The sequence below is a fragment of the Felis catus genome, chromosome B4, assembly GCF_018350175.1.
Source record: "Felis catus isolate Fca126 chromosome B4, F.catus_Fca126_mat1.0, whole genome shotgun sequence".
In the NCBI taxonomy this organism is placed as follows: Eukaryota; Metazoa; Chordata; class Mammalia; order Carnivora; family Felidae; genus Felis; species Felis catus.
The window spans coordinates 104,470,336-104,497,990 of record NC_058374.1 but is presented as its reverse complement, the minus strand read 5'-3'; the positions used below and the strand labels follow the sequence as shown (position 1 = coordinate 104,497,990).

Sequence of the window (27,655 nt, the reverse complement as noted above, 5' to 3'; positions counted from 1 at the left end):
CCTAAGAATAAACCATTGCAATATGGAGTGAGTACCTCATTCCTTCCTGATTGTGACTAATTTCAGAGAACTAGGAAGCAGCATCCATACAATATTCATCATATTACACTCCACGAGGTCCAGGAGTACCTGCAGCTGTTACACCTGCAAAGGAACCTTGGAGGATACAGGAAGTAAGGCAAGCTGTACTTGAAATACCTCTTCAGGGGTCAAAGTGAGAAAGATAGAAATATTAAATTCCAGTAGGGTAACAGAAGCCATTGATTTTAAACATGACTTTGAACATGAATGATATTTGCTTTGAAACCATGAATAGAGCAGAAAAACACTTTTTCCACATTCCTTAAAGCAGTTGTGTGGAGGACTTTTGTTGTTGATTAAACCAAGGAAAAAAGATTTATGGAACCTTCTTTGTGCAAAGTATCAATTACATATCAACTTCCTAAGTTACATAATCACCTATCACCCTCCCCCAAAAAATATCCAGGGCTAAAAATCAAACATATCTTCTTCCTTCCCCCATAATGCCCTCTCAATGTTGTAAAATGTAATACTTTTTATAAATTTATGTAATAATTTCTCCTTCTACATGTCTACATGTTCTGTTTTTTGTTGTTGTTGGGGTTTTTTGTTTTGTTTTGTTTTTCCCTGCTGTAAACACCACTATTTAGTCATAGAGAAAGAGCTACAGAATTTGCTCTTGGTTTATATTGTGAGGCAGTTTAAAGTAGAAGTGAGTGTCTCCATTTCCAGCATTCTGATACCATTCTCTTTCCATGTTGGCGAGTTAACATCTGCTCATGAATTGAGATAAATAACAACAACAAAAAAAGTCCGCAAAGAGAACTCATAAGAGGATAGAGTATTTGTGTTAATTTTGAGTATCATCAAAACAATAAATGAGACAGGGCTCTACTATATAATACTTGAATCAATTAAGAATATATGTGTCAGAGGGAATTCAATAAATGATTTATTGGATATAGCAATTAATAATAATGATCATATTATACTAGCTAACATTAATTACATGTGAACTGTTTTCTAAATCTTTTGTATGTTTAACTCACTTTATCCTTACAGAAATCTCATTATTCCCATTTAATTGATTGTAAAACTAACATATAAATAATTTGCCCCAGGCCACCCAGCTTATAAGTGACACATTTAGGGTATCTACTTCTCAGCTTAACCACAGGATATATATTTAAGAGACCATATTCCTAATGTCACTTGCAAATCATACATGATACAAGGGTTGTGTTTAGGAAAAAAGGAGAGTTTGTCCATTTTTCTATAGTTCAGTTCTAATGTTCAGTAATTTATTCTGTATCAATTGTGTGCAAATTGATAAATACGAGGTATTTATTCTGATGTCAGAGCTGAAAGTTGTGGCCATTTATCATTTTGTCACTATAGTAACACCTGGTCCCCAGCTCAAAAATATGAATGAATGAAGGAAATCAAAGTAATCAGTAAATTCAGTTGCCTCAAGTAATTAAATTTAGGACATCCAAATAAAAGTCATCCTAATATTATTAATTACCATGCAAAAGTAGAAATTTCAAAAATTGTAGAGAATATTTATAAAAACATTCAAAAAACTTTACTGTTTAATATTATCACACTGTAAGTATAGAAAAATGATTAGGCAAAATTTGTTATTTTTTCTTTTTTTTAATATTTATTTATTTATTTATTTATTTATTTATTTATTTATTTTTATTTTAGAAAAAGCAAGAAAGCAGGGGAGAGGGACTGAGGGGGAGAGGGAGAGAGACTCTTAAGCAGGCTCTCTACTCAGATCAGAGTAGGATGTGGGGCTGAATCGCACGACCCTGGGACCATGACTGGAGCTGAAATTAAAAGTCCAATGGACACTCATCTGACTGAGCCACCCAGGCACCCCCAAAATTTATTGTTTCTAAAACTTTTCTGACCATACTTAGGCAAATTATATTTATAGAAAATAATTTACTCCTGCCATTATTTCAACATAACTCAGATCGACTACTAAACCTTATCATGTTTTAGTAGAATTAATTAGTAAAAAGCTAAAAGAAAACCAGAAATAATAAACCAGTTATTGTTTCTTAATATCAGAGTGGAGAATTTTTATTGTTTTGGAACCATTTTAACTGTTTTTGTGGCTGAAGATTTCAAAGAATGTATTATGTTATTGGCAGTGTTTTAGAAAGTAGCTATTGCATGACTTTGTAAAAGAAATTATGAGGCATTCTTAATGTCAATTATAAATAGTAAAGCTATAATTTTATCTTATAGGTCACCAACTAAAAGACTTAATTATCTTCAATTCAAATTAAAGACCTAATTTGAAACATTCCTTAAAATGCCCTTACTTTTGTTTTAAGCCAAGAAATTATACAAATAAACGCTTAATTACAATGAGACCCCTTCCATTACTAAAGAGAAGCTTCCCATTTTTGACAAACTTCTGTCTACACTAGTTAATAAAATCCCTTCAAACATACTTCCTCAATGAGTAGAAAGTACAGGCCAATTGAAAGGAAGACCCTAGCAGTTGAAGGCAGGTGAAGACACATGTGCATGCATATGTGCTTGTATCTGAAAGTGCTCTGATAGGATATGATAAGCAGAAGAGGACACATAACTAACATATAACATAACTAAGGACATAACTAATAGCACAACTTTTGCAACATGAGACCTAAGCATTTACATAGAACTGTAACGGATGGTAAACAGTATTTGAGGGTAGAGGATGTTAAGTACACTGAGCACAAAAGCAACTAGTTTGAAGTTTCTCATTCTCAGATGTTACTGATGTATTATGTGGCCGTATTACAGCAGCCAAATTTAGTATACAGTCCAGAATGTATTTCTACTTGAATGTCATTTGTGATTGAAAATAATTTCACACTCAGGGTACCTGGGTGGCTCAGTTGGTTAATCATCCGACTTCAGCTCAGGTCATGATCTCACATTCATGAGTTTGAGCCCTGTGCCAGGCTCTGTGCTGACAGCTTGGAGCCTGGAGCCTGCTTCAGATTCTGTGTCTCCCTCTCTCTCTGACCCTCCCCTGCTCATGTTCTGTGGCTCTCTCTCTCAAAAATAAATAAACATTAAAAAAATTTAAAAAAAAGAAAAGAATTTATTTCACATAGGTTAGGTGGAATTTAAATGTAATAATAAGTTGTATAATTTTAGAAATTTAGTTCAAAAATTTCCAATGATGCAATATGTACATATGCATATATTATATGTTTGTGTATATGTGTGTATATATATATAAACCATGGTCATTAAAAATTTTTTTTAACATTTATTCATCTTTGAGAGACAGAGAGAGACAGAGCGCAAGTGGGGGTAGGTCAGAGACAGAGGGTGACACAGAATCTGAAGCAGTCTCCAGGCTCTGAGCTGTTAGCACAGAGCCCAACGTGGGGCTTGAACCTACAAACTGTGAGATCATGACCTGAGCTGAAGTCAGATGCTTAACTGAGAGCTACCCAGGCGCCCCTAATCTGTGGTCATTTGAAATGAATTACACTGTAGAACTAGTGGCCATTTATGTAGTCCCTGCAGTCTTTTGAGTACACCAGGGAGAGTGCCTTCGGCAAGATTTATTAAATATTAGAAAAAGAGTAGTTCTTAGCAGAATGCCTGGGTGGCTCAGTTGGCTGAGAGTCCAAATCTTGATTCAGGCTCAGGTCATGATCCCAGGGTCATGGGGATCGAGCCCCCTGTTTTGGGCTCCATGCTAAGCGTGGCTTCTCTCTCCCTTGGCCCCTCTCCCCTGTTCATGTGCCCTCTCTCTCTCTCTCTCTCTCAAAATAAATAAATAAATAAAAGTGTAGCTCCTAGCAAAGGTGTGTAATTAGTAGATTATTAGTGGTATCTTATTGAATTCCTCTTTATTTTTCATTTATTTAAATTTGTAAGCTTCAAAGCTGTAGGTATATGCTAGATTTGAACATTTTTGGCCACATTCTCTAGGCTAGATAAGTTACATTTATCTTACTTCAATTCAACAAGTGAGTATTAAGCACATATTCTATAGAATATTTTCCTAAGTATTGAGGAGTATTCAGGAGCCCTTTGTATTCAGTAACTATTGAGGAATATTCACTATTCTTAAGCCCTTAAGAAGTCTGTTTTAAAGAACACATTATTTTGTGTTATTATTAGATAGATGAAAGTTCCTAATTGCATAAAGCAGTACAGCTTAACTGTATTAATCAAGAAGACATTAATTAAGGAATATGAGAAATCTCTAAACATAACTTCTGTGCACAATGTCTAGGACCATATTTCTTAGCCTTGTGGGTTTTCCTTACATTCCCAGACCCGGAAACGTGCAGCCTCTGCTACCACCTGTGCCAACAAAATGGACCCCCATGCTAGCAAGTTTCTTCATCTGGCTCCCTTCAGAATCTGCCCTATGTGGGTGACTCTGGTTGGCTGACTCTTAAGTCACATGTCTGCCACCTAGTGGTTAAACATGCCTGAGAAATGTTTTTAATCCAGTATTGGGAGGATGACATTCAGAATGCAGAGAACTATCAAAGATGGAGGATATGTTCAAAAAATTGGGGGCAACCACAAATACGTCTCCACTACAACTTTTGGTGTACTCTTCCATATTAAAATTGTAAACAGCAGTGATACTGACATGTATCTATCCAGCAATACAACTATACTTGAACATAAACAAAATCACCTTTTCTCAAAAAAGAAAGTCCATGAATGTAGCTACATAACCAGGGTTCGTCCATATGTATACTCTTGCTCTTATTAAATCTCAATCATATCTTAATATTCTATAACCTACTGACTACTTTAAGTGTTAATCAGAATCAAGTATCCAATATAAAATAAAGAGGGAGAACAATATACATTATGTATATATAATATAACAAAAAAAAATCCCCCTTTCTCCAGCTGGTCAAAAAGTCCTAATAGCAGTTATAAATTCCAATTCTAAACCTCAATTCTTGGACTTCTGTAGATGAACTGATACATATTCATCACCAGCTCTAAGTACATAATTTCAGGATGATAGCCTCCCAGCCTAGCACTGTGTTATTTTCAAGATTGAACTAAGACAGACTCTTCTTTGGATCCTTTAACCATTCTATAGAATCACCTGCTTCTGAATGATGTGATAGTGTAGTGAAACCAGGCTGGAGGCATCAGTCAGTTGCATTACCCCCTTTACTTTAAAATGTGTTTTTTTTTGGTCAGAAGTAATGTGTATGATAACAAGACTGTAAGCAAAAATCTTGATAAAATGGTATTGCCAGTGGAAGCATAGCCATTAGAGAAGGCAAATCCATATCCACACACACAAAAAAACATTTATTACATTAAGAAAAGGTAGACACCCCCTCCTTGACGGAAGGGATTTGATGTGATCTGCTTGCATCAAGGTGACTAGCCTGGCCTCTAGGTGGACTGTTATCATGTCAGGGGTTCAAGATTGATGGTTGCAGCTGGTCGCTTGGCCATTCAGCTGTGGTGGTAACCCTATCAACCTTAATGATGAGAAGCCCATTTTGCCAGGTCAATGAATAACTTCTATCCCTGAAACCATGGTCACTTTCTATACCCATTGAACAAATATTGTGGTGGCCAGAGAAATAGGCTGATATCCACAAGGTGATTAATTTTTGTCTAGCATATTGTTGAACTAACTAGTCCTGGTTCAGAGGTAACATCCAAGAAATTTGGTATTTTCTTTTCCTCAGTACTGTTACCATGCTAAATAGTTGAGGGTTCTCTTAGAGAAGATCTTTTGATTAGCTGTTGCTTCATAACAGACCACACTAAAATTTAACCTCAGAAACAACATTATACTGTACTCACCAATTCAATGGGTCAGGGATTCAGAAAGGGCACAGTAATGATGGCCCTTCTCCGCTCTGTAATGTTTGGGCTCGCAACCCGATGACTTGATGGCTAGTGACAATGATATGCTGGTAAATGATTTATTTTACCAGAAAAAATTTTAAAAGCACTAACCTATAGTATTTGGAATTCCCATGGTTTTAATACTCCCATGGTGGCTGACTTCAGGCTACCAACATGATATCACTGAAAGCTGAGAAGTGAAATGATGCACAATAGGGAACCAACCTGTGGTATTTCTACCTTCAGATGCAATAGACGTAAACACCCCAAAGAGTGTAGATAATGGTAAAATACTTAGGAATTTTATTAAAAACTTGGAATTTAGTAAAATAATTAGGAGTTAATACATTTTGAGTGTTTATTATCTTTTCAAATATTGTTTAATTATAAGCTTACATAATTTAAGCTTCAACAATAACTGTGTTTAACCACCGGCTCACAGAATTCCTGAAAATTAACAATCCCCTCTAACAAGCTGGTATGGGCCAGTGTCAGCACACCATTTGAGGCGGATAACTCGAGTATCTGGACTCTGCAAAGTCTGCTTGGGAGCAACCTATTTCTCATAGGTTCTAGGGCTCTGTGTGAACTTAACACTGCTTATTTCTCCAACATCATCTGATGTTAGCCTTTCCCTGACAAACTTTGCTTTAACCACACCAGTCTATTTTCAGTTCCTCGATATGCCCAGCTGTGTCCTCTTCCAGGAGTTTTCTTCCTCTGGCTCTTCATTTGGCCAGCTCTTTCTCATCTTTTAAGTCTCAGTTTCAATATCATCCTCTCAATGAAACATCTGTTTACTGCTCTATGCAAAGTAGGTCTCTCCTCTTTTCAGCTCCCATAACTCTCTGTTTTAGGGTTAAGTTTGTACAAACTCCCATAACCTACGTGAAACAGCTCGGATTTAACCAGTGCACACACGTATCTGTAGACTTCAAGAGAGTAGAATACCATGAATATAATCAAAGATTGAGAAATAAAAGGAAAGCTCTTTGAAAACATTGTGTCATTTCACACGGAAGAACTATTAATATTATTTTGACCCTTAAATATGATCCCTACCTATTGATCTATACATTTAGGGTCTCAGTGATTTGTGTTCTTCTGTGCCAATGCATGGCAAAGTTTTCTGACACTTCGAACCATAACTACTGATGGTGAATGTAGAGAAATTAATTTATTAAGAACTAAGAAATGTGACACTAATATGTGACACCGAATCGAACAATGACATTGTGAAAACCAAACATTTTTACTACTTTAGGAAATGTAAGCTTTAGGAAAACTCCTGAAAAAATATGTTTTCTTTATTTCTTTCCATCCCAGTATCTTATATCTGCTTTTTCCTTTTTTGTTTGAGTAACTTCTGCTTTATTTTATTTGAGTAACTTCTGCCTGCTTTGTTAGCCTATCCTTTTCACTACCCTTCTGAAAATCTCTCCCACAAAACTTCCTGCTCATATATTATTCTTCCCTGACCAAAATATTAATAACTGAGAAGTTAACCCAGCAGGTTTTTTTTTTCAGGTATCTTTGTTTTTAGTAGCAGAACTGCCTTACTAAACTAAACGAAGGTGAAGCCCCAATTCAGAAAACATTTTTATTTTTTTAAGTTTATTTATTTATCCTGAGAGAGACTGAGATAGCATGACTGGGAGAGGGGCAGAGAGAGAGGGAGACAGAGAATCCCAAGCAGGCTCTGCACCGTCAGCACAGAGCCCAGTGAGGCTTTCGAACTCACAAAACTGTGAGATCATGTCCTGAGCCAAAACCAAGAGTCGAATGCTTAACCGACTGAGCCACCCAGTCGCCCCACACAAAACATTTGAAAGTAAAATTTCTTTAGGTCTGGAACAGACTGAGACACTTTTCACTGGACTTTCATGGCCCCAGAGGCTACTCTGGGTGAGTGTAGGTTCCCAAGTAGACTGTTATTTAAAAACCTCTTTCCCCAAATGACTATTGCAAAACCTCAGTTCCTATATTCCACTTGGTTGCATCTACTTTTTTATTATGTAACCTAAGAATTAATTGTAAATAAAATTATTAGTGATTTTCACTGTGATTTTTATAGCAACATGTGATTATAACTATTACTATAATCACTATACAAATGTGATTATCACTATAATTACATTCAGAGCAACATAATTATGCTCATTTCTTTCAATTCAACAATTTTAAATGACCAAATGTGTATGAAGTTAGTTGTGACTTTTAATACTCTTCTAACAAAATCATCATGCATTGTGCAATGTTCTTCAATAATTACTCTATTTGATCACATCTGTTTTGTGTTCTATTTCTACTGAGCTCATGCTGAAATTATTAAATTTTCTAAAAGGATGAATAAGAATTTACATTACATTTTTTAAATGAGTAATTCCATTATATGATAGAGATGCAGTTTTATGGACCTTTAATGCCTTTTATGGACCCTGGCTTAGATTCAGGTGTGTGCTTCTTTGCTGCTACCTGTGGTAAACTCTGAGGTTATCATGAGATGCTAGGTAAAGCTGCAAGCTTTTCAGATAGAAGTCATTCATAAGTATTAGTAACTTGTGTTCATAAGATAATTGCATTTAGGGTAATTACATTTTCTGTTACGCCCAATAGCTGTTACTGGAGCACTTGGAATGCCTGGTGTCACGACACGAAAGGTCGCTAAGAATGACGGTGGTAAAACGGCAAGCCCAGTCCCCCTCGGGAGTGTCCAGTGAAGTCGAGGTTCTCAAGGCACTGAAATCTTTGTTTGAGCACCACAAGGCCTTGGATGAAAAGGTACAGTATTTAGAAAGGTTGATTACAGTTTTATGTGTCGATTATACCTCAGTGAAGCTGAAATTTAAAAAAAATAAAATAAACTTCAGCTACCAATTTTAAAGAGTATTGACAGGAGATTTCAAGCTTCACTGTGCTTTCGTCATGAACATCAGGTTCCTTGTCTTCATCCATGACTCAGCTGACTCCTGACGTAAATGAGTACAGAGAAACACGTTTGAATTATAGGAAAATCATTTTTATAACTGCAGCTGGATTATTGTGTGTATATTGGTGATGCTCATAACCCTGTTTTTTTTAATACCACCGAATCTATGGCTTATCAAGTTACACTTTTATTGTGGTGCATTATGGTCCTAGTCCAGATGGCCATTTGAAATTTAATATTGTCATTTAGTCTCCCTCTCTCTCCTTCTCTTTCTCTCCTCCCAGCCCCTCTCTGAAATGCATGTCTATAGATCCCAACACAGAAGACCACTAACTGGAAATTCGACATATCTTGAAGTATAAATTGGATGTATACTCTAACCTTTGGAGGTTTATATTAGAAGCATACATTTTATTCGATCTCTGATACCTTCTGAGTATATATTCTGAGTATATATTTTGAGGAATCTCTGAATATAACAGCATAAGGTATCAGTGGAGAAAACCTGCTTTAGGTCTTTTTAAAAAAGTGGCAGTAAGCTTCTTTTAGCTGTTACTCAAAAAACTTCGACTGACATAAATAAGCCAATATGATGATAATATCCTTGGGAGATTAATAAGGCTTATGACATGATTTTAATTTTGTGAAATGTTACAGAATTAACTTTTTAAAATTAATAAAGCTTTAGGATTTTGTAGAGTGGGAATTGGGGCACTTCAATTAGAAAGTACCTGATAAGTTCTGAGTATTAAAATCCAAATGAGAGATTACTACCTGGTTGTATCTAGGTTTTAAGCATGCAGACACTTGTGCTCTAGTTAAAATTTATGTACATATATACTTTTATCACTGGTCTTTCAGATGGTCTTAGACCAGGGTATTATGTGAAGTATGTGCATAAGGATAACTATAATTCTACCTTCTAGATTGTTAAGAAGAAATTGTAGCTTATTTTTCATTTTAGCCATGAGAGGAAAGTAGCTTATGAATAATTTTGAGTAAGATAGAAATTGATATTATATAAAGATCCTTGATAAATATAATATCACTACTATCAAGTATCAAATACTTAATATGTTTGATGTTTAAGTTCATATTCCCTTTATTATTAAAAAAATACATTGTTAAGAATTTGCAAGACTTCATATTTATGGAATGTCTATTATAAGTCAGACAGATAGTTGACAAACAAAAATAGATAAGACATTGTCCTTACGACTGAGGAGTTCAAAGTTATTGCTAGAGATTCACGGGTCAATAACGGGTAATGTTAAGAAACAGTATGTACAATGCAGTAGGGAGCCACAGGAAAAGTGACTAATTCCACTTGAGAAAGTGATTTTAAAAAGTTCAAGAATGTCTTCACAGAGGGTATGACATTTGGACTTGAATATTAGAGAATGTGTAGGAGTTTTTTAAGCAGAGTAATAAAGATACTCTGAGCAACAGGATCAATATGTAAAATGACCCAGATGTATAAGAAGAGCACGGCCTCTCCAGAGAAAATGTAATACTTTTGAATGCCTTGAATGAAAGTGCTTGAGAATGTGTGATCTTAGAAGTTCCCTATATGCACTCCCACATCACTTGAGCGGTATCTTATGAAAGAATGCATGCAAGGCAGTAAACAGTATTCAGGACAAATAACCTGATGGGTGTGAATACATTTAAGAAGAAAATAGTTGTTGCACAACTTAGACCAGACAAATAATCTACTATGTAGACATTCAGTGAGTTTAGCATAACTAAATGAAGCATTTTATACTATGGCGCTAGGAGCTGTAATAGTATGTACTAACTCACCAGAAGTTCTAGGGACATTGGTTAGTTAATAGGCAACTGAAGTGATTATCAGCTAAGTATTGTTGAACAGTCTAAAGGAAAAGTGTTATGAGCTTGGATTCTGGAGTTGGACAGATATGGACAAGTGACTTCTCTAAACATCTGTTTTCCTCTTTTGAATGGAGAGCTAATAGTACTTAGCTCATAGAATTGCCATGAGGATTAAATGTGATCTGATGTGCAAAAAACTCTTATATGGTACTTAGCATATGCCAAGTGCTCATTGAATGTTAATGAGTATTACTGTTAATGTGAATAAATTTCAGCACTTGATAAAACTTTCAAACTAAGTAAAGATGTTGGTGTTACTGTTGATCCACATGCTTGTTTTAAGTAGCATTTTATTTAGTTATTGAAGGATTAATCTGTGCTTTCATGGACAGTTCCCCTAGGAATAGCTCACAGCTACTCAAGAGGCTAGGAAGGGTGGGGAAACAAATTACAACATTCTATAAGTACTATGGATACTATGTTATAATACAGAGAGATGATCAGAAGAAGATGCAATTAACCATTTCTTGAGGACAAGACACTACCAACTTTACAGGGTAAAGTTACACACGAAGAGCTAAACAAAGTAGAGAAAATTAAGCATAGCTATGGATGATTACAATTACTGGCAGTTGTCATTATTAATGTCCTTATTTATACATCCACTGAGTTGTAAGTTTGAATTTTCCTTATTAGTGAAGACTGACCGTAACTTTGAATATCACTCTCCAGTGTGTTAACCAATTTTGGAGGCTGGAGGAAATGATAAATATACATGTTTAAGTATAAGTAAAAATTCATAGTAAATATATATATGCACTCCATACATATTTCTGTGATCTAATATTATATTGCCAAAACTGGATTTGAACTTCTGGTCTAAGGAGAAAACATTTACAATGTTTTCTGTTATAGGACTGATAATTCCAAAATGAAACCCTGCCGTACCTTACTTTTAATTTGGAATGTATGCTTCTTCCACCAAAGTTTCTTTTCATCCTGAAACACATTTGTTATTTTTAGGGAATTATTTTATCTTAAATTCTCAGGGATAGGATGTATGTAGCCTTGAAACATCCTTTGGGGAAAAAATTCTTTAGTTATTTTTTATACCCTTATGAAGAAAATTGATATAGTAGATGAAACTATAAATAAAAAATTCTAGGTGTATATAAATATTTTAGAGGTTATACTATAGTTCTATAAATTAAAACATTAACATGTATTAACTAAGAGACTACAAACAGTGGATGCGTTGAATGTGGTTAAATAGCAAAAGAAATCAGAAAAGGTTACATATAGAGCTAAGGATATCACCTGTGTACTTACATTTAGAAAAAAAAAAGTTAAAATTATAATTTTTCATGACATATCAATCATGTCTAGATAGTTCCACAGCACACCAAATCCAACAAGGAAAGTAAAGGTAATTATGTCATTCTGCTGGTGCTGTGCTTAGCAGAGCAGAGCAAAAAGCTAAAAGCTGGTCAGAGACAATATTTTTTTCACTGCTAATGCAATTTAAGCTATATAGACAAGGTAAAATTTTGGGATTCTTTATGCCTTAGAAAAGTTACTTTTTTGCATCCCACCTTTTTTGTTTGTTTGTTTGTCTTATTCAGTTTAGCAGAAATTAGTGCAATATGAATTAAATACAGAGAATAATTTATCCTAATAAAAACATGAATCATACGTTTATCTCATAATGTATTGATATTTACCGCCCCAGTTTTTGGATTTACAACTAATTCAAAATATATTCAGAAATTGTTTTGATTTTCTTGTAGAGACACCTTTAGATTCATTACTTTGTGGGTAATATAATCTCAAGCTGTAGATACCATTCTAAATTTATTTGAGGGGTTATTCTATATTCAAGTTGTTTGATAAGCTTAATGATTTTTTACCCTTTGAAGACTCACTATAATGAGAATAAAAATGTTTAACTTTGTGGTAAATAGGAATCATATTAGAACAATTTTTGTGATCATCAGTTTAGCAAAGAAAGTCAGGAAGATACTTTAGCCTACAGGATAGCCTGGTTTCAGCCATTCTGTAAATTATTTGAAGAACTCTTTTAGAAACATTCCAGTGTATCAGTATATCTTAAAATAAGACACCTAACCTCTTCACAGCAGTGTTAATGTGATAGTATTCAATGTTGCTTATAGTGAGATCGTTAACTTACATTTTGACAATTTCATATTGCTCTTCTCATCAACTACGATTCTTAGAACTTTCTCACTCAGAACACCTGAATTTTATAGCTGGTATTTTAGGAAGTGGGTGTAAAACTTTATAATCAACCCTGTTAAATATCAAGCACATCTACTAAGATTTTTGTTGATATCTGAATTCCACGCATCAGCAATCCTCCTTATTTTCAGCCTTCAGATATTTGCTTCTTTTACATCTATCCAGGCTGCTCATAAAAAAAGTATTCCCCAAGTCAAATCATCAAAGACTTCCTTTCAAGTAGTTCTTGTTCATGTATTAATCAGTATTATTAGTTTTATGCATTTTAATGAACAATTGGATATTTGTCAAACAGCATGGGTACGTGTCAGGCTATCTAGCACACCTAAATATCATGAAAGATCCTATGTAATTAATTATCTTTGATATCAAATATCAATTCATGTACATATTACTAATTTTCAGAGGATTTGAGCATAACTAAATATAATTCATATTAAACTCCTCTCAGATAGTTATTCTTTCTAACTAAAGATACATTTCAGGAGTGAAGTGCACCCAGTCACCTGAATATGTATCAGTTATCATTATACAGCACAAAAATATAATTGATATTTTTTAAAATTTCTTGTTAGATTCTAGATTAATAGGATATTAGTGGGGGGTTTTTGTCTGCTTACTAATTGAAAAGTAACATTAAATTCAACTTTAATTATTATGTGAATTTCTAAAATATATTTAACCTATATTATCACTTAAATCTTATCTTTTTAAAATAGGAAAATGTGATACACTAAAATATACTGTCAATTCATTAATAAAATTAGAGCTAATAAAAATATATATTAAAATACATATTAACTGCACAAATACTATAACATTCCCATGGAGCAAATTCTATGTTAGCTCATATTCAAAAATTCACCATGAATTGCATCTTAAGTTGAAGAACTGTGTATTTTATTGATTCTTTTCTAAGGAAAATTAAGTCACTGTAGACATTAATTTTAATTCCAATTTGAATTAAATTAAATTAAATTAAATTCAGTTAAAATCCTTTCTCTGAATTCCTTAAATTTTTACATGATAATATATATTTTACGTATATGTAATATAGAGCATATCTAAAAGATCTGAACATATAATAACTAAAACAATTTTAGAAGTTCTAAGAAAGCAAGAATTAAAGACCACTTCTTTAGTTTCATTTATTTGTGAAACATTTGTAAATCATATTATTTCCAAATCATAAATATTTTCAAACTAAATGTGCAGAATATTCGGTTCTATAAAATATGATGGCTTAACCTTTGGTATCTGGAAGCTAGTTAGGAATTCCAGAGTAATCAAATAGTTTTCAATCCCTCAGTAGCAATGTAGACCTCTAACTAATACAACATTATGAGCAACAGACAACATTTTTTCAGATTCTGAGAATCTTTTATGAAGTTACTCATACCAAATGAAGCTCACATATTATTTTTTAAAAAGTAGAAAGAAAGATTTTGCCTATGTCTCCTACTTAATCAGTGAGTCTTTTTCAGGGGAATTCATAATATATTTTTGAACTTTGCCTCCACTTACTGTGAGTCAGAATTAAGAATAAGCAGGTCTGTCTCTTTCCCGTTAGAAATTCTGTCATTGAGACTAAAATGACTTGCTTATAAGGAAATACCGTGATAGAGAGATGCTATAAGGTGACAATGTATTCATAGAATTTATGAGCACTTAGGGCTATAACTACGTTAAAAATTCGCCAAATATGACTGTCTCGGATAATGTTAATGATGGATTCAGCACAGTTTAACATGTATGGGATGTACATTACTGCACATATTTTGGTTTTTCTTCTAGGTAAGGGAGCGACTGAGGGTTTCTTTAGAAAGAGTCTCTGCACTGGAAGAAGAACTAGCTGCTGCTAATCAGGAGGTAACATACCAAACTTTCTCCTCTTTTGAGGTGTGATATCACGAGCATTATAGCCCTTGTGTTTCACATCACTTTGATTAAAACTGTCACAAAAAATAAATTACATTCTGTATATGCCACTGAACAAGGTGTGTTGAAACCAGTTGCCAGAGTCATGTTTCCTGATATCTGGTGGTTCAGATCAGTCACTTAAAGATGAAAAGAAAATTATCAAGCTCTAGTGACAAAGTGGCTTAGAAAGACTGCAGTCAGAATGCCAGTCCTTTCAGAGAGTAAAACACAGCTCCAAAATTGGAAAGCATGTCAAATATCTGCTAAACTTAGAAAATGGCACAAATGAAGTTAAGTCCTTGGAGATATAAACATACTTCCCTGAAGGTTCTTACTATTCTTATCATCTAAAGCATCATGCCCGTGTTTAGTGGCACCATTAAATCCACTTCTCTTGCTCTCATTCATGTCTAAGGTATTATAACCATCTCTGAGATTTAAAAAGTTGTGGGTTTTTTTCTGTAGAAAAATTGACTTATTTTGGTTTTTAGTATACAGATTAACTTGGGTCACTAGACCAGATATATATATATATATATATAGATATATATATATATATCTATATATATATATATATATATCTGTAAAAGAATATATTAAAATATATAAACAATAATATGTATAGGCCACTAAAATCGACCCATCTCTTTCTCTGTCTCTAAGAGAGAGAATACTTGTAAGGCTACTTTTTCCTCCAGAAATGTATTCCAGTAAGGTAAATATTGGCGTTGGCTAGTTGGACATACTAAAATAACTCTACAAAATATTCTTATTTTAAATAATTAAATATGTGGGCAGCTAATGTCATTAATTATAAGTATTATCAGGGCATTCTTACTACAATAATATTTGCATTTACATTACACACACAAATACACATTTTTAAGGCATGTTAAAAATTTCATCTAGTACAAATCACCTTGTTCTTTAAAATAAGCTAAACCAAAAAAAAAAAAAAAAAACAAGTTTAAAGTTTGCCTTTGTTTGTTCTGGGTTTAACAACTTAAACTTTAGAAAAAATGGACTTTTAATTGCAGAGACAATCAGTTCCATGTCAACTAAATGCTAGCTGTGTTAAAAACATAAACGGTGGCATAATAGTTAAAAAATAAATAGACAAAGCATTCAGTTCAGCTGAATAAACTGGATGGCTTCAAATAAATAAAAATAAGTAAGTAAATAAAACAAAGGGAAATAAGAGATTGGTACATCTTAGTCATCACAGAAGAAAAGAACCTCTGAGATAATGGATGATGACGAAGAACTCAGTCTTTTTATGAGAAAGGATAGGTTTTACCTATACAGCAGGTATATGCATTCCTGGAACGTCCAGAAAGAAAATATTAAATGTTTGTTTATTTTGTGTTTTATCATTGTTAATTTTGATTTTCTTGTATGTTTAAAAGTACATTTATTTTGGGTACATCCCTCAAAACATTTTATCATTAAGGGTAGAGAAACAAAAGCTTTGGCAACTACGAATATGAAAGCCTTGCTTACCATACAGTAATAAAGCCTCTGTCTGTTATAAACAAAGGTGAGGTGAGACCCCTTGGCCAAAGTATGTATGCTGCAATAAAAATATCCCTCAAGTTTAAGTGAGGAGCTGAAAATTAGCTCCAGAAATGGCAACTGAATAGTTCAATTAGATATAAAATGGGAGAACAACACTTGAGGGAACCAAAGCAGAGGAAAGACTTTTGCTGGTTGTCTTAAACATTTTAGCCTCAAATTTTTTTGTAGTCTCTTATAGGCAGCATGGTCCATTTGATTCTTATATATAAATTAAATATATTTTAAATCATTAACATCATTCTACAATTACTGCCGTCCTTCTAAATGCTTTTTGTTTTGTTTTAAATAATTTGTATAAGAGGATAGTAATTGTGTGCTCATTATTAACTTCAATATGTTTTCTTTTTGTTGTTGATTTTTATTAACTTCCAGGTGGCTTAACCAGACTCCCTACTTAGGAAGCCACATATCCACAGATGGGGAAAGGGGTAGCAAACTTATCTTAGTTTTCTAACAATAAATTATTTATAAATAATTAATGATTTTAAGAGAGAGTGCATGGGAAAAACCAACTTTTACTTCATAATGAAATTTATATTTCACTATGAAAATCAAAAATAGAGAGAGAGAAAGATCAGAAGACACCTGCAGTGTGAGTTCTTAGAACAGCAGTTGTACATGAAATCTCTTATAAGTAAGGCGTCATGTATTGATGATAAGAAACATTTAGAAATCTGACAAAATAAGCTTAGAAAAAATGTATATTATTGGCAGTTTTAGAAAGGGGAAATAGGTAAAGTTTGATTATTAGAGGAAGTAACTGAAAATATTTTAGAAAACAAAGGACAATTTTTTATAGAAAAAAAAAAGAACTATTGAAGAACACATTCTTAAGAACCAAACAAAAATATGTAACATAGCCAAAAACAACCAGGTACTAGAACAAAATTCTGCATATGGCTCAATTAGCAAAGCGTTGGGGAAAATTTCATTTGCTGCTTCAGATTTTAAATTAAAATTAAAAATACTTACAAGTGTCCCTTATAATTCAATCTATGCATTTCTTGAGTTCATATAGCAAGCTTGACAAGTGAGGATACCACATTATCAGAATCTGATTCGTGAGTTTCTGGTAGTGATAATAACCATCCAGATAGCAAGGAATCTATGCAAACATTTTCCTGAATTGTTTCAGTTCCAAAATTCAGAAAGGAGAAATCAGAGAGCAGAGGTTAAGACTGCAAGTGATACCTTGAGATATATATATAGATATAGATATAGATATAGATATAGATATCTATATATAGATATATAGATATATATTTGTAGAGTCTGAGAAAATGATAGAATGTAGTTTATTCTGTCATCGTTATATTATACATATATATCAGCAGAATAATCCTGGAAGTTTGGTACTGCTATTATTTTACAGATGAACCTAGAGAGGTTATGTCTCCTAATATGCCATTCTCTCCTACTAGAAAATGTTGTTATCTCTGAATTTGTCTTAACTCTCTGTATTCAGGCAGTGCTAATCCCTCCATTTAACTGTGGCTACTCATTTACTCCCTTCTTTTTACATATACATTAAAACCACTATAGTTCAGGTCTTCATAAATTCTCACTTGGAATATTACTATAGATTTTTATTTATTCTTGTCTCCTATCCTTTTCTGCTATATAATTTCCAAGGTTAAACTTGCTAAGCAAAGCTCTAATCATAGTGACTATTTTTAATAACATATTCTAATGTGTAATATATACTTATATGTAATATATAGCATATTAGTGTATTAATAACATAACGATATACTGTATTATCATATGTTAATAATATAGGGATATATCAAGAATCTCTTCAATGGTCCTAACTTACAAATCTAGCTCTAACTCCCACCCCCTTACTGCCCTGACTGAGTCATTCTAAGGTCTTGTTAAAATATAGTATTCACTATTTTTGAAATCAGCCAACATTTTTCCTGCGTCTTATGCTAATGTCTCTCTTGGAATGCTTCCACAACCCCAATTCACACACTGAAATCATATTTCCCCATTTAAACTCAAGTTCAGACATTACCTTTTTAATGAAATATTTTATGATTTCTTGCTAACAGTCATCACTCCTTAGTTTAAATTGCTAAAGCTCATTGCTTCAGCATTTATTATGACTGTTCAACAACTATTGGGGTTGATTATATATCTGTCTAAGCCTAAGTGGTTAGTTCCCTGATAAAGTGGACTGCATCTTGTTCATTTGTATTTATTGTATTCACCACAGTGATATGAACCTCATGATTAATATATATTTGTCAAATTTCATTGTATAGATTTGTTCTAACCAGTGTTGTCACATTGTTCTTTTGCTGTTTCGTTAATATTCAAGTTTAAATAACCTTCATGCTCAAAAACCACAATGTGTTGATTATATGGATTATATGAACAAGATGTCTTTCCAAATACAATTATTGAGTAACCACCAAGTGCAGAAAATTCCAAGTCTCTGACAGGAAGAATAGGAAAAAAATAAAATAAGTGAATCATAATGCAAATTTTCATGCAATTTTCCCTCAAGTCATGAAGACGAACATGTAAACATAAGTAAGATATAATGTCGTGCAAAACTAAATAAATGAAAAATAGAGACCCAAAAAGCAGAGAGAGGAGGGTATTTATTCTGAACCAAAGGATCAGAGAAGGCTCACCCTTGAAGGAAAACTATTATTTGGCCTTAAAACTGGGGGAAAATGTTTCAGGCTGAGCAGAGCGTATGGAAAAAACAAAACAAAACCTGAAATTGGCCATTTCAAGAGTAAAGGATGATGTTGTGTTGGTAAGGATTTAGGTGTGAAAAGATGTGGCAGTAGAAAGTGGGGTGGTGGGGAGGACTCAATTTCAAGACGGCCCTAAATGCCATACGCAAAGTGTAAAATTCATACGTTATGAGAATAAAGAAATGAAATGAGAAAGCATTGAAGGCTTTGTTTTATTTCTGTTTTGTTTTGTTTTGGTAAAGTGAAAACCACTGAAAGTATGTTCCTTTTTTATTTTATTTTATTATTATTATTTTTTTTTTGTAAAGTGTTAGGTTAGAGTGGAGTAGAGCTTGAAAGCTGACATGATTGGCATGGCTGGCTGATGTAATTATCTGCTACGTGATTTTGATCATGACACCTCAATTCAACAAACATTTAATGGGCATCTTCTGTTTCCCAGGCAATGAATTAAGTACTAGATATCAATATATTTATAAAACTCAGACATTGATAAATCAGTAGTTCTCTTAAATATGGGAAATAGACATGTTACAAAGAAATTATAGTGGGAAGTTATTATTTATGAGGATGGAGTTTCAGTTTGGGAATATGAGAAAAGTTCTGAAGATGGATGGTGGTATAACAATGGCATAACAATGTAATCATATCTAATGTCACTAACCTCTACACTTAAAAATGGTTAAAATGGTAAATGGTACAGCTTACTACAATAAGAAATTAATTATAATACAATATGACTAATGTGAAAATGGGAGTAAGTACAAGGTTTTATAATATTACAAAACAGAGTAACCAGTTGTATGGGCACAAAAGAGGAAAAGCAGATGGTATTATAAAAGCTTTCCTAGAGAAATTTTGCCATTTGCAATAACATGGATGAATGTTGAGACATTACTAAGTGAAACAAGACAAAGAAATACTGTAAGACCTTACTTATATATGTAGAATCTATGAATGTTGAACTCACAGAAATAGAGTAGCTTGGTGGTTGCCCAGGCTGGAGGGGTGGGAGAAATGGGAGAGGTTTGTCAAGGATACAAACTTTCTGTTATAAGGAATAAGATTAGAGGATCTGATGTATATACCATGGTGGCTGTAGTTAATGATACTATATTGTATACAGCAAATTTTAAGATTTGCTCGAACAGGAGATGTTAAATGTTTTCACCAGCAACAACTAAAAAATGCTAATTATGTGAGGTGATGGAGGTGATGTATTAACTAACCTTATTGTAGTAAACATTCCAAAATCTGTACATATATCAAATTACTGTTTTGTATGCCTTAAACTTACACAATGTATTTATCAATCGTATCTCACTAAAGGTGGAAAAATATTTCAGAATCTTCCTAGAGAAAAGAAAATTACCTAGAATTTGAAGGATGACTTTAAAGAGCTTACCAGATGGACTTGGAGGAATAGAAGGGAAGCAGGCAGGAGGAGGGATGGGGACTAGGCTGCAGAAAATAGCAGATCTGGGTAGGGACGCCTGGAGCCTGGGCAACAATGAGCCAATGAAGAGTCATTAAGGAGGGAAGGAATGTGATCACATTGTCAATTTTGCAGACCAGTGGGACCTCCAAAGGTTAAAGGTAAAAAAATGTATATGATAGCCAAAGTACCATGTTTATAGTTCAGATTTTGAAAACTCACTATGATTTTTTGAAAGAAACAAGGGACTAGTGTCAGAAAATACTGAACTGTGTAGAATGGAGGTATTACCAAGTCTGGCATTTTTTATGTTCTTTTAGTAACGGAAAATAATATAAATTAAAGAATCAAGACAATATTGTAAATAAATATATATACATAATAAAAATTTGCTGTCATTTTATGCCTCTTTGAATAACCCCACTTAGGTAGATTGTATTGTTAACGTTGAATACATTTTCCAGGCCATTGTCCTACAAAAGTGAGTTCAGGTTATTTAGACACAGAAAATACAATAAAACCTTTATTTCTTGCAGAGTATTTTTGTTACTGCTTAAAATTGGAAAACCACACATACACACACACACACACACACACACACACACACACACACAAAATGTACAATAAAGGGAAGTGCAAAGAAGAATAAAGAGATTACTTCCTAACAATGTGTTCTATTTTAGCAGAAGCCCATATACTCTTAAAATTATTTAATTAAATGAGACAAAATGGATTATTTAGAAGTTACAGTAAAAACTTAATTGACAGACTAATTTTCACTGAATGTACAGGTGTGCTTATTTTAAAAGCTTTTCTACATGGCTGCATTATACATAAAAAGAACTGGCACATTGAATTGTAGGCTGAACTATATAATTTTTTTTATATTGCTTTCATTCTGTGTTGTTTATTCTAAGCGGTGAATTTACCAACTTTCAATTAGAATTTTCTTAAGGAAATTAGCATTTCATTTCACTTCCTCTATAACCAGCCTTATCCTGGGAGTCTAATTTCCTAAGGAAAAATTAAAGAACTTTCATGGGTATATCAAGTATCATTTGCATTCAGAATATTGGATCAGAATGGTGAGAGGAGCTACTGGTAGCAAGTTCACATTTGGGAAACTTGTAGGACCATGGACTGTGGCCATTGCTTTAAATACATTACACCATTAAGTCATCAAAATGATGTATTGGGTTTGGATAAGACCCAGTACTCTGTGGAATCCATGGAGATGAATGGAGACAGTGAATAGATACAGGTAAAGGGAGACCCTACCTTAAAAAGCAAATAAAAGTCTGGGAAGGAGCAATGAGAGATGTGAGACTCAATTGAGTCAAGAGTTAACGAAGCAAAAAGAAGGGCACCTGGGTGGTTCAGTCGGTTAAGCATTGGACTTTGGCTCACGTCATGATCTCACAGTTTGTGAGTTCAAGCCCCACCTCAGGCTCTGTACTGACAGCTCAGAGCCTGGAGCCTGCTTTCGATTCTACGTTTGCCTCTCTTTCTGTCCCTCCCCTGCTCACTCTCTGTCTCTCAAAAATAAGTAAATATTATTTTTTTAAGTGAAGCAAAAAGAAAAAGAGAAAGTGAGGAAGAGAGTTTTAAGTGTAGAGATTGGAGATGGCCAACAGTGTCAAATGTCTTATGAAGACATAAAAGATTATGTTTAATATGAGGTGATAAGATTTACAATTAGGTTTCTGGAAATGTTTGCAAGGACAGTTCCAATAAAATATAATGGAAGGAGAATAGCTGTGATGGAAAGAATTTATGAGTCAATTATAAGTTTAGAAATGGAGATGATGAGTAATATTCTTCTGAGAAGTTTGGCAAAGAAGGAGAGAGGAGGTTAAAAGCTGAAAAGGTAGGCAATATTGAGAAATAGCCTATTGAAAAAGCTTTCAGCCAAGGAAAAAACAAAGGAGAAGCGATTTTTGATGGGCACCCACAATAGAGGATGGGCATGGTTTCAAGATCTATTGTAGGTAGTAGAACTCTTTCCTCTGAGAAATGGACAAGGGAGAATGGAATATGTAGTGTAGAGATGAAGGAGGAGTTTGATTTGGAGGGAAAAGAAGGCATAGAGATTTTATCAGAAATATTTTTCCCAAGGAAATAAGGGTGCTTTCCTAAGGGAGGTGGGAACAGAGATACTTTTTATGAACTTAAATAAAATTAAAATAAGACAATGTAGAATATGGTAAGGAGCCAGTAGGAACAAACAATGAAGGGGCATCCAGGTGGCTCGGTTGGTTAACTATCTGACTCTTGATTTTGGCTCAGGTCATGACCTCACAGTTGATGAAATTGAACCTTGCCTTGGGCTCCGGCTGACAGCACAGAACCTGTGTGGGATTCTCTCTCTCTCTCAAAATAAATAAATAAACATATTTAAAAAAAAAGATTAAACAAGGAAAATCTCTCAGGGGAGATGCTCATTGAGTTCCCCAGTGAACTTATAATGGCTGGTTTCCACAACACTTACAAACTGAAACAACATGGATTCTACCATGATGTTTCCTTATGTAAATGTATCAAGGTTTGTTATACATCACAATTTGAAAGAAAGAAATAGGAATATGAAATTGAAGTTGTTTCAGATGACTTTGGCCACTTTGAACAAATCCAGAAGTGAAATGCTTTTCTAAAATTTGACAGGGGTAAAAATCAGGAAGCTTCTAAAATCCACAAGCAACTTAGCTATATTTACATAGCTGGAAAGAAATTTAGTAGCTGAACATGATCCAGAAAAATGTGGAAAGTGAGAGAGCTTTAGTAAAGAAATTTGCTTTGGGGGAACTGATAGCAATACTCATCTAAACTTATGTGATCATTTATTTGCAGACTTAATGAAATGACCAAGCCATTTTCCTCTTCAAATTAAAGCTGCCATTTCTGTGAGTGGAAGGCTCCAGATGTAGAAATAAGAGACCACTGCAAAAGTTCTTGAGTTATTTCAGATTCATAAAATTCATAATTATTTATCTCGATAGACTCTGCCAACTACTTGTTTTTTGGTTCTTTTCATTCTCTTTCCCAGTTCCATGAGATGAATGTCTATTACTGCCTTCATAAAAATGATTAATCGTACAACAACCTTCTAATTTCCTGCATGTTTACATATTCCAGATAGCCTAATTCAGGTGACTAGCTTATTTTCACCATTAGTAAATGTATGAAACTATTTTCATCATTAGTAAATTCAATGACCAATTTTGAATTAACATTCTCACAGAAAGTCAAATACAAGTTTTTCTGTGTTTTATTAGCATTTGAAGCAAGTCATTATCACTACACTTACCTGAAAATATTATTTGTTTAATGACAGCAGTGTTTGCATAGAGTAATGACATCTTGCAGCTCCCAACTTCTGTCCCTTGAAGACAATGTAAAACTCTCCAATGTGACATGTTTAGCTTGCCTGCAAACTATTATGACTTTCTGATAGACTCACTTATCGGAAACCTATAATTCCTGTTGGAGTTGTATCATTTTGGGTTAGAAAATTGGGTAGTTCTTAATTGATTTTATTTCATGGAAGAGTTTAATAATAGTTGAATGATGTCCTTTTTTTGTTTTACTGTAAACTCAAAGCTTCAGCATTGTCAAACCAACTGTTATTCACAAAGGCTTACAGTTGCTTATTATACTTCTAGATTATCCTTCATGATGATACTGTATTGTAAAGATAAGTGTAGATACTGTAAATTGCTCACGTTATTATCATCAGTAGGAAATGTCTTCTTTGCTGTTGATAATTGTACTGTTCCAACACAAAGAATCTTTCCCCCCAAAAAAGGAAGTCAAGATGTCTTATGACAACATATGTTAAAACGCAACAATGAAAAGAGCTAAAGAAATGGCTGTTTGCTACTCCCACTGTTTTTACTATTTCCAAAACCTGTGTGAAGCAATTGTTTAAAATATAGGTTAAAGTTGTCTCCTGTTGTGTATGAAACATTTGAAGTCTGTTTGCCAATTTTTTTTACTCTTTTTCCCATTTTGGTTAGAATCTTTTCCCTGATGAAAGCATAGGATTTGTTTTTCTAAGATAGCAGGAATGACTTTTTTATCTTTGCATATGGAGATTATGAACTGTTTTTTTTAATCTTTTAACAGCAAGATCATGCTTGACATTAATACTTTGATCATAAGCATCATAAATTGACCCATTTTATTTTACCCATATGTTTACTAAAGTGTTCTTATTAATTTTAAAGCTGACAAATTTGAAAAAGATTACTTTTAAAAAATATAAAAGGAATACTGAAATTTAGTGGGCGACAAGGTAGAGGAAAAAAAAGATTCCAGTTGAGTCGTAGAATATCACTTTCTAATTTTGTAACTGCTGGCAAATTATTTACTGTCTCTGCAGCTCAGTTTTCTTATCTGTGAAATAGAATACTAATAAATTTGGGACCAGCCTATCTTTCAAAGAAGGCATGATACTTGGATGAGATTATATACAAGGGAGTACTTGGTAAACTTGAAGTGCCAAACTTGTATTGCTATTACAAGGCTCAAAAGGCCAATATCAGCTACTTATTAGTTGAGAAGATGAAAAATATTTTCTGTTGACAATTTCAACTTTATGGTAAACAAAATAACAGTACTTTCTTTTATGCCCAGGACTAAATCTCTTTTCTTGGATAAATAAACATTTATTCATAAGATGATTGTGTAGCACAACATGCATTTTATAAATTACTTTGCAATTCACGTATTTATGCAGTTGGTAAAAATAACAGCAGTCTACAGTTTTTTGAGAGATGATTGTGTGCCTGCTGAGCACTATATATCTCCCCAAACACATGCATACAGTTTTCAGTTAATCATCCCAATTAATTTATGAGAGAAATAGAAATATTACTAGCATTTTGCAAATGAGGAAATTGAGACTTAGAGAAATTAATAGAATTATTTTGAGAGTTATCATTAGTCAGTAAGAATCCAGAGCCAGGATATCTGACTCGAAATTGGAGTGTTTAACAGTAGCCACTAGGCTGCATGGCCTTTCTCTTAATCACAAAATGTCTTTATGTATGAAAACTGTATTTTTAAATAAATAGTTTGCCTTCTACCAGTAACTAAATTCATCGTGACATCCTCATATTTGTTATATTCTTATGGATGAGTTCAAGATTCATAGTTTCATTGTATTGACAGGGATAAAAATAGGTGTTAACTAAATTAATAAAACATACATTAAATCAACTAGTTAGTCAATTTTTAAACTGTTGAATATTGGATTGAAATTAAACAATTAACTCTGTAGAAAAGATTTAAACATCTAGATATTTGCAGTTTGGAAAAATAAGATTACTGGATTTTAAACTTTGCATCTAAGTGTTTTTTCTTGGTGTAGACTTCAGTGTCAGTGACTCTGACTAGTGTCCTGAAGTAAATAGCATGGCAATGTTGTGTTGGCCCCTATGTTTTCAATGTAGAAAATGTGAGACCTCAGATTATATTGAAGAAGATCAGAGAGTTTTTATAGCACTTCTTTATTCTCATTTCATTTTCGTCAAGGAAAAACAAAAAAATAATTAGTGTTGAGAAATTTGGAAGTTTCAAATAGGTGAACTTTTGAGACATTAAAAGGAAATGGATGGGGGTGCCTGGGTGTCTCAGTCGGTTAAGTGTCGGATTCTCGGTTTCAGCTGAGGTCATGATCTCATGGTTTCATGAGTTCAAGCCCCACATCAGTCTCCAAGCTGACAGTGCAGAGCCTGCTTGGGATTCTCTGTCTCTCTTTCTGCCCCTCGCCCACTTGTACTGTCTCTGTCTCTCTCAAAAAAAATAATAAACTTAAAAAAAATTTTTTAAGGAAGGAAAGGAAATGGATGAACAAAAAGGATGCATGAATTGCTTTAATTTCTTTTTTTTTGTAATTAGTAATTTGACTGCTCATGATTATACTTTTTAAAAACTTAATAGCAGAAGACATCACAAATTTGATCAGCTAGTATTTATCATATGCTGTTTGTCTCTATTTGGGCTGCTATAACATAACATTGGATGGTTTAAACAACAAACATCATTTCTCATAGTTCTGGGAGCTAAGGTGTCCAGAGTCAAGATGCTGGCAAATTTGGTGCCTGGTGAGAGCCCACTCCTGGTTCAAAGATGGCTATCTTCTCACTGTGTACTCACATGGCTAAATGGGCAAGGGAGCTCTCTGGGTTCGCTTTTATTTATTTTTTAAAAATTGTTTTAAATGCTTAATTTTGAGAGAGAGACAGAATCTAAAGCAAGCTTCAGGCTCTGAGCTGTCAGCACACAGCCTGACACGGGCTTGAACTCATGAACCACAAGATCACGACCTGAGCCAAAATCAGACACTTAACCAACTGAGAAACCCAGGTGCCCCTCTGAGTTCTCTTTTATAATGACACTAATCCCAATCATAAGGGCTGAGCCCTAATGCACTTATCACTCTCAAAGGCCTCATCTCTTAATACCATCTTACAGGGGAATAGAGGACAGAGGGATTTCAGCATATGAATTTTGAGGGGAAACATGTTTAGAAAAGCACTAAGCCAAACTGCAAAGTTTGAAGGTACAGTCCCCTACAAGACTAGCCTCACTTCTGATCCTAACTGCAAGTTCAAGGGATTTGAAAATCCACTCTCAGATTCAGTAATTCACTAGAAAGACTCATAGATCTCACTAAGAGCTGTTACACTCAGGGTATGTTTTATTACAGGGAAAGTATATAGATCAAAATCAGCCAAGGAAACAAATGCATAGGGCAAAGTCTAGGAGGGCTCCAGAGGCTGTTTCCGTTGTTCTCAGGATGCATTACCTTCCTAGAATTGGTCCATAACAATATGCACAGAGCCTACCAACCAGAGAAGCTCACCAAAGCTTTGATGCTTAGATTTTTATTACGATTTCCTTACATAAACATGACTGTCCATGTGGCTGATCTCAGCCTCCAAGTCAAGATACAAAATCTCCTAAATCATATGGTTGGTCTTTCTGGGATAAACGGCCCCCAACTTAAGACTATTGTATGTGCCATCCTAGGAACTACAATGTCCAGACCTTGCCCTAAACAAAGACATTCCTAGAAGTCATGGCACAGATCACCTCCTAAAA

The 27,655-nt window shown here is 33.9% G+C and overlaps 1 protein-coding gene across 24 annotated transcripts in view; it reads left to right on the top strand.

Moving 5' to 3' along the window:
- The window catches only part of PPFIA2 (PTPRF interacting protein alpha 2), a 478,195-nt gene that overhangs the window by 281,388 nt on the left and 169,152 nt on the right, over positions 1–27,655 (top strand). For 22 of the 24 annotated variants that reach the window (XM_019835280.3, XM_019835277.3, XM_019835279.3 and 19 more), the window contains 2 exons: positions 8,509–8,673; positions 14,705–14,779. In XM_019835280.3, coding sequence (XP_019690839.1) covers positions 8,509–8,673; positions 14,705–14,779 — 240 coding nt within the window. The remainder of the gene's footprint in view (positions 1–8,508; positions 8,674–14,704; positions 14,780–27,655) is intronic. The other 2 variants (XM_019835282.3, XM_019835290.3) reach the window with 1 other exon arrangement.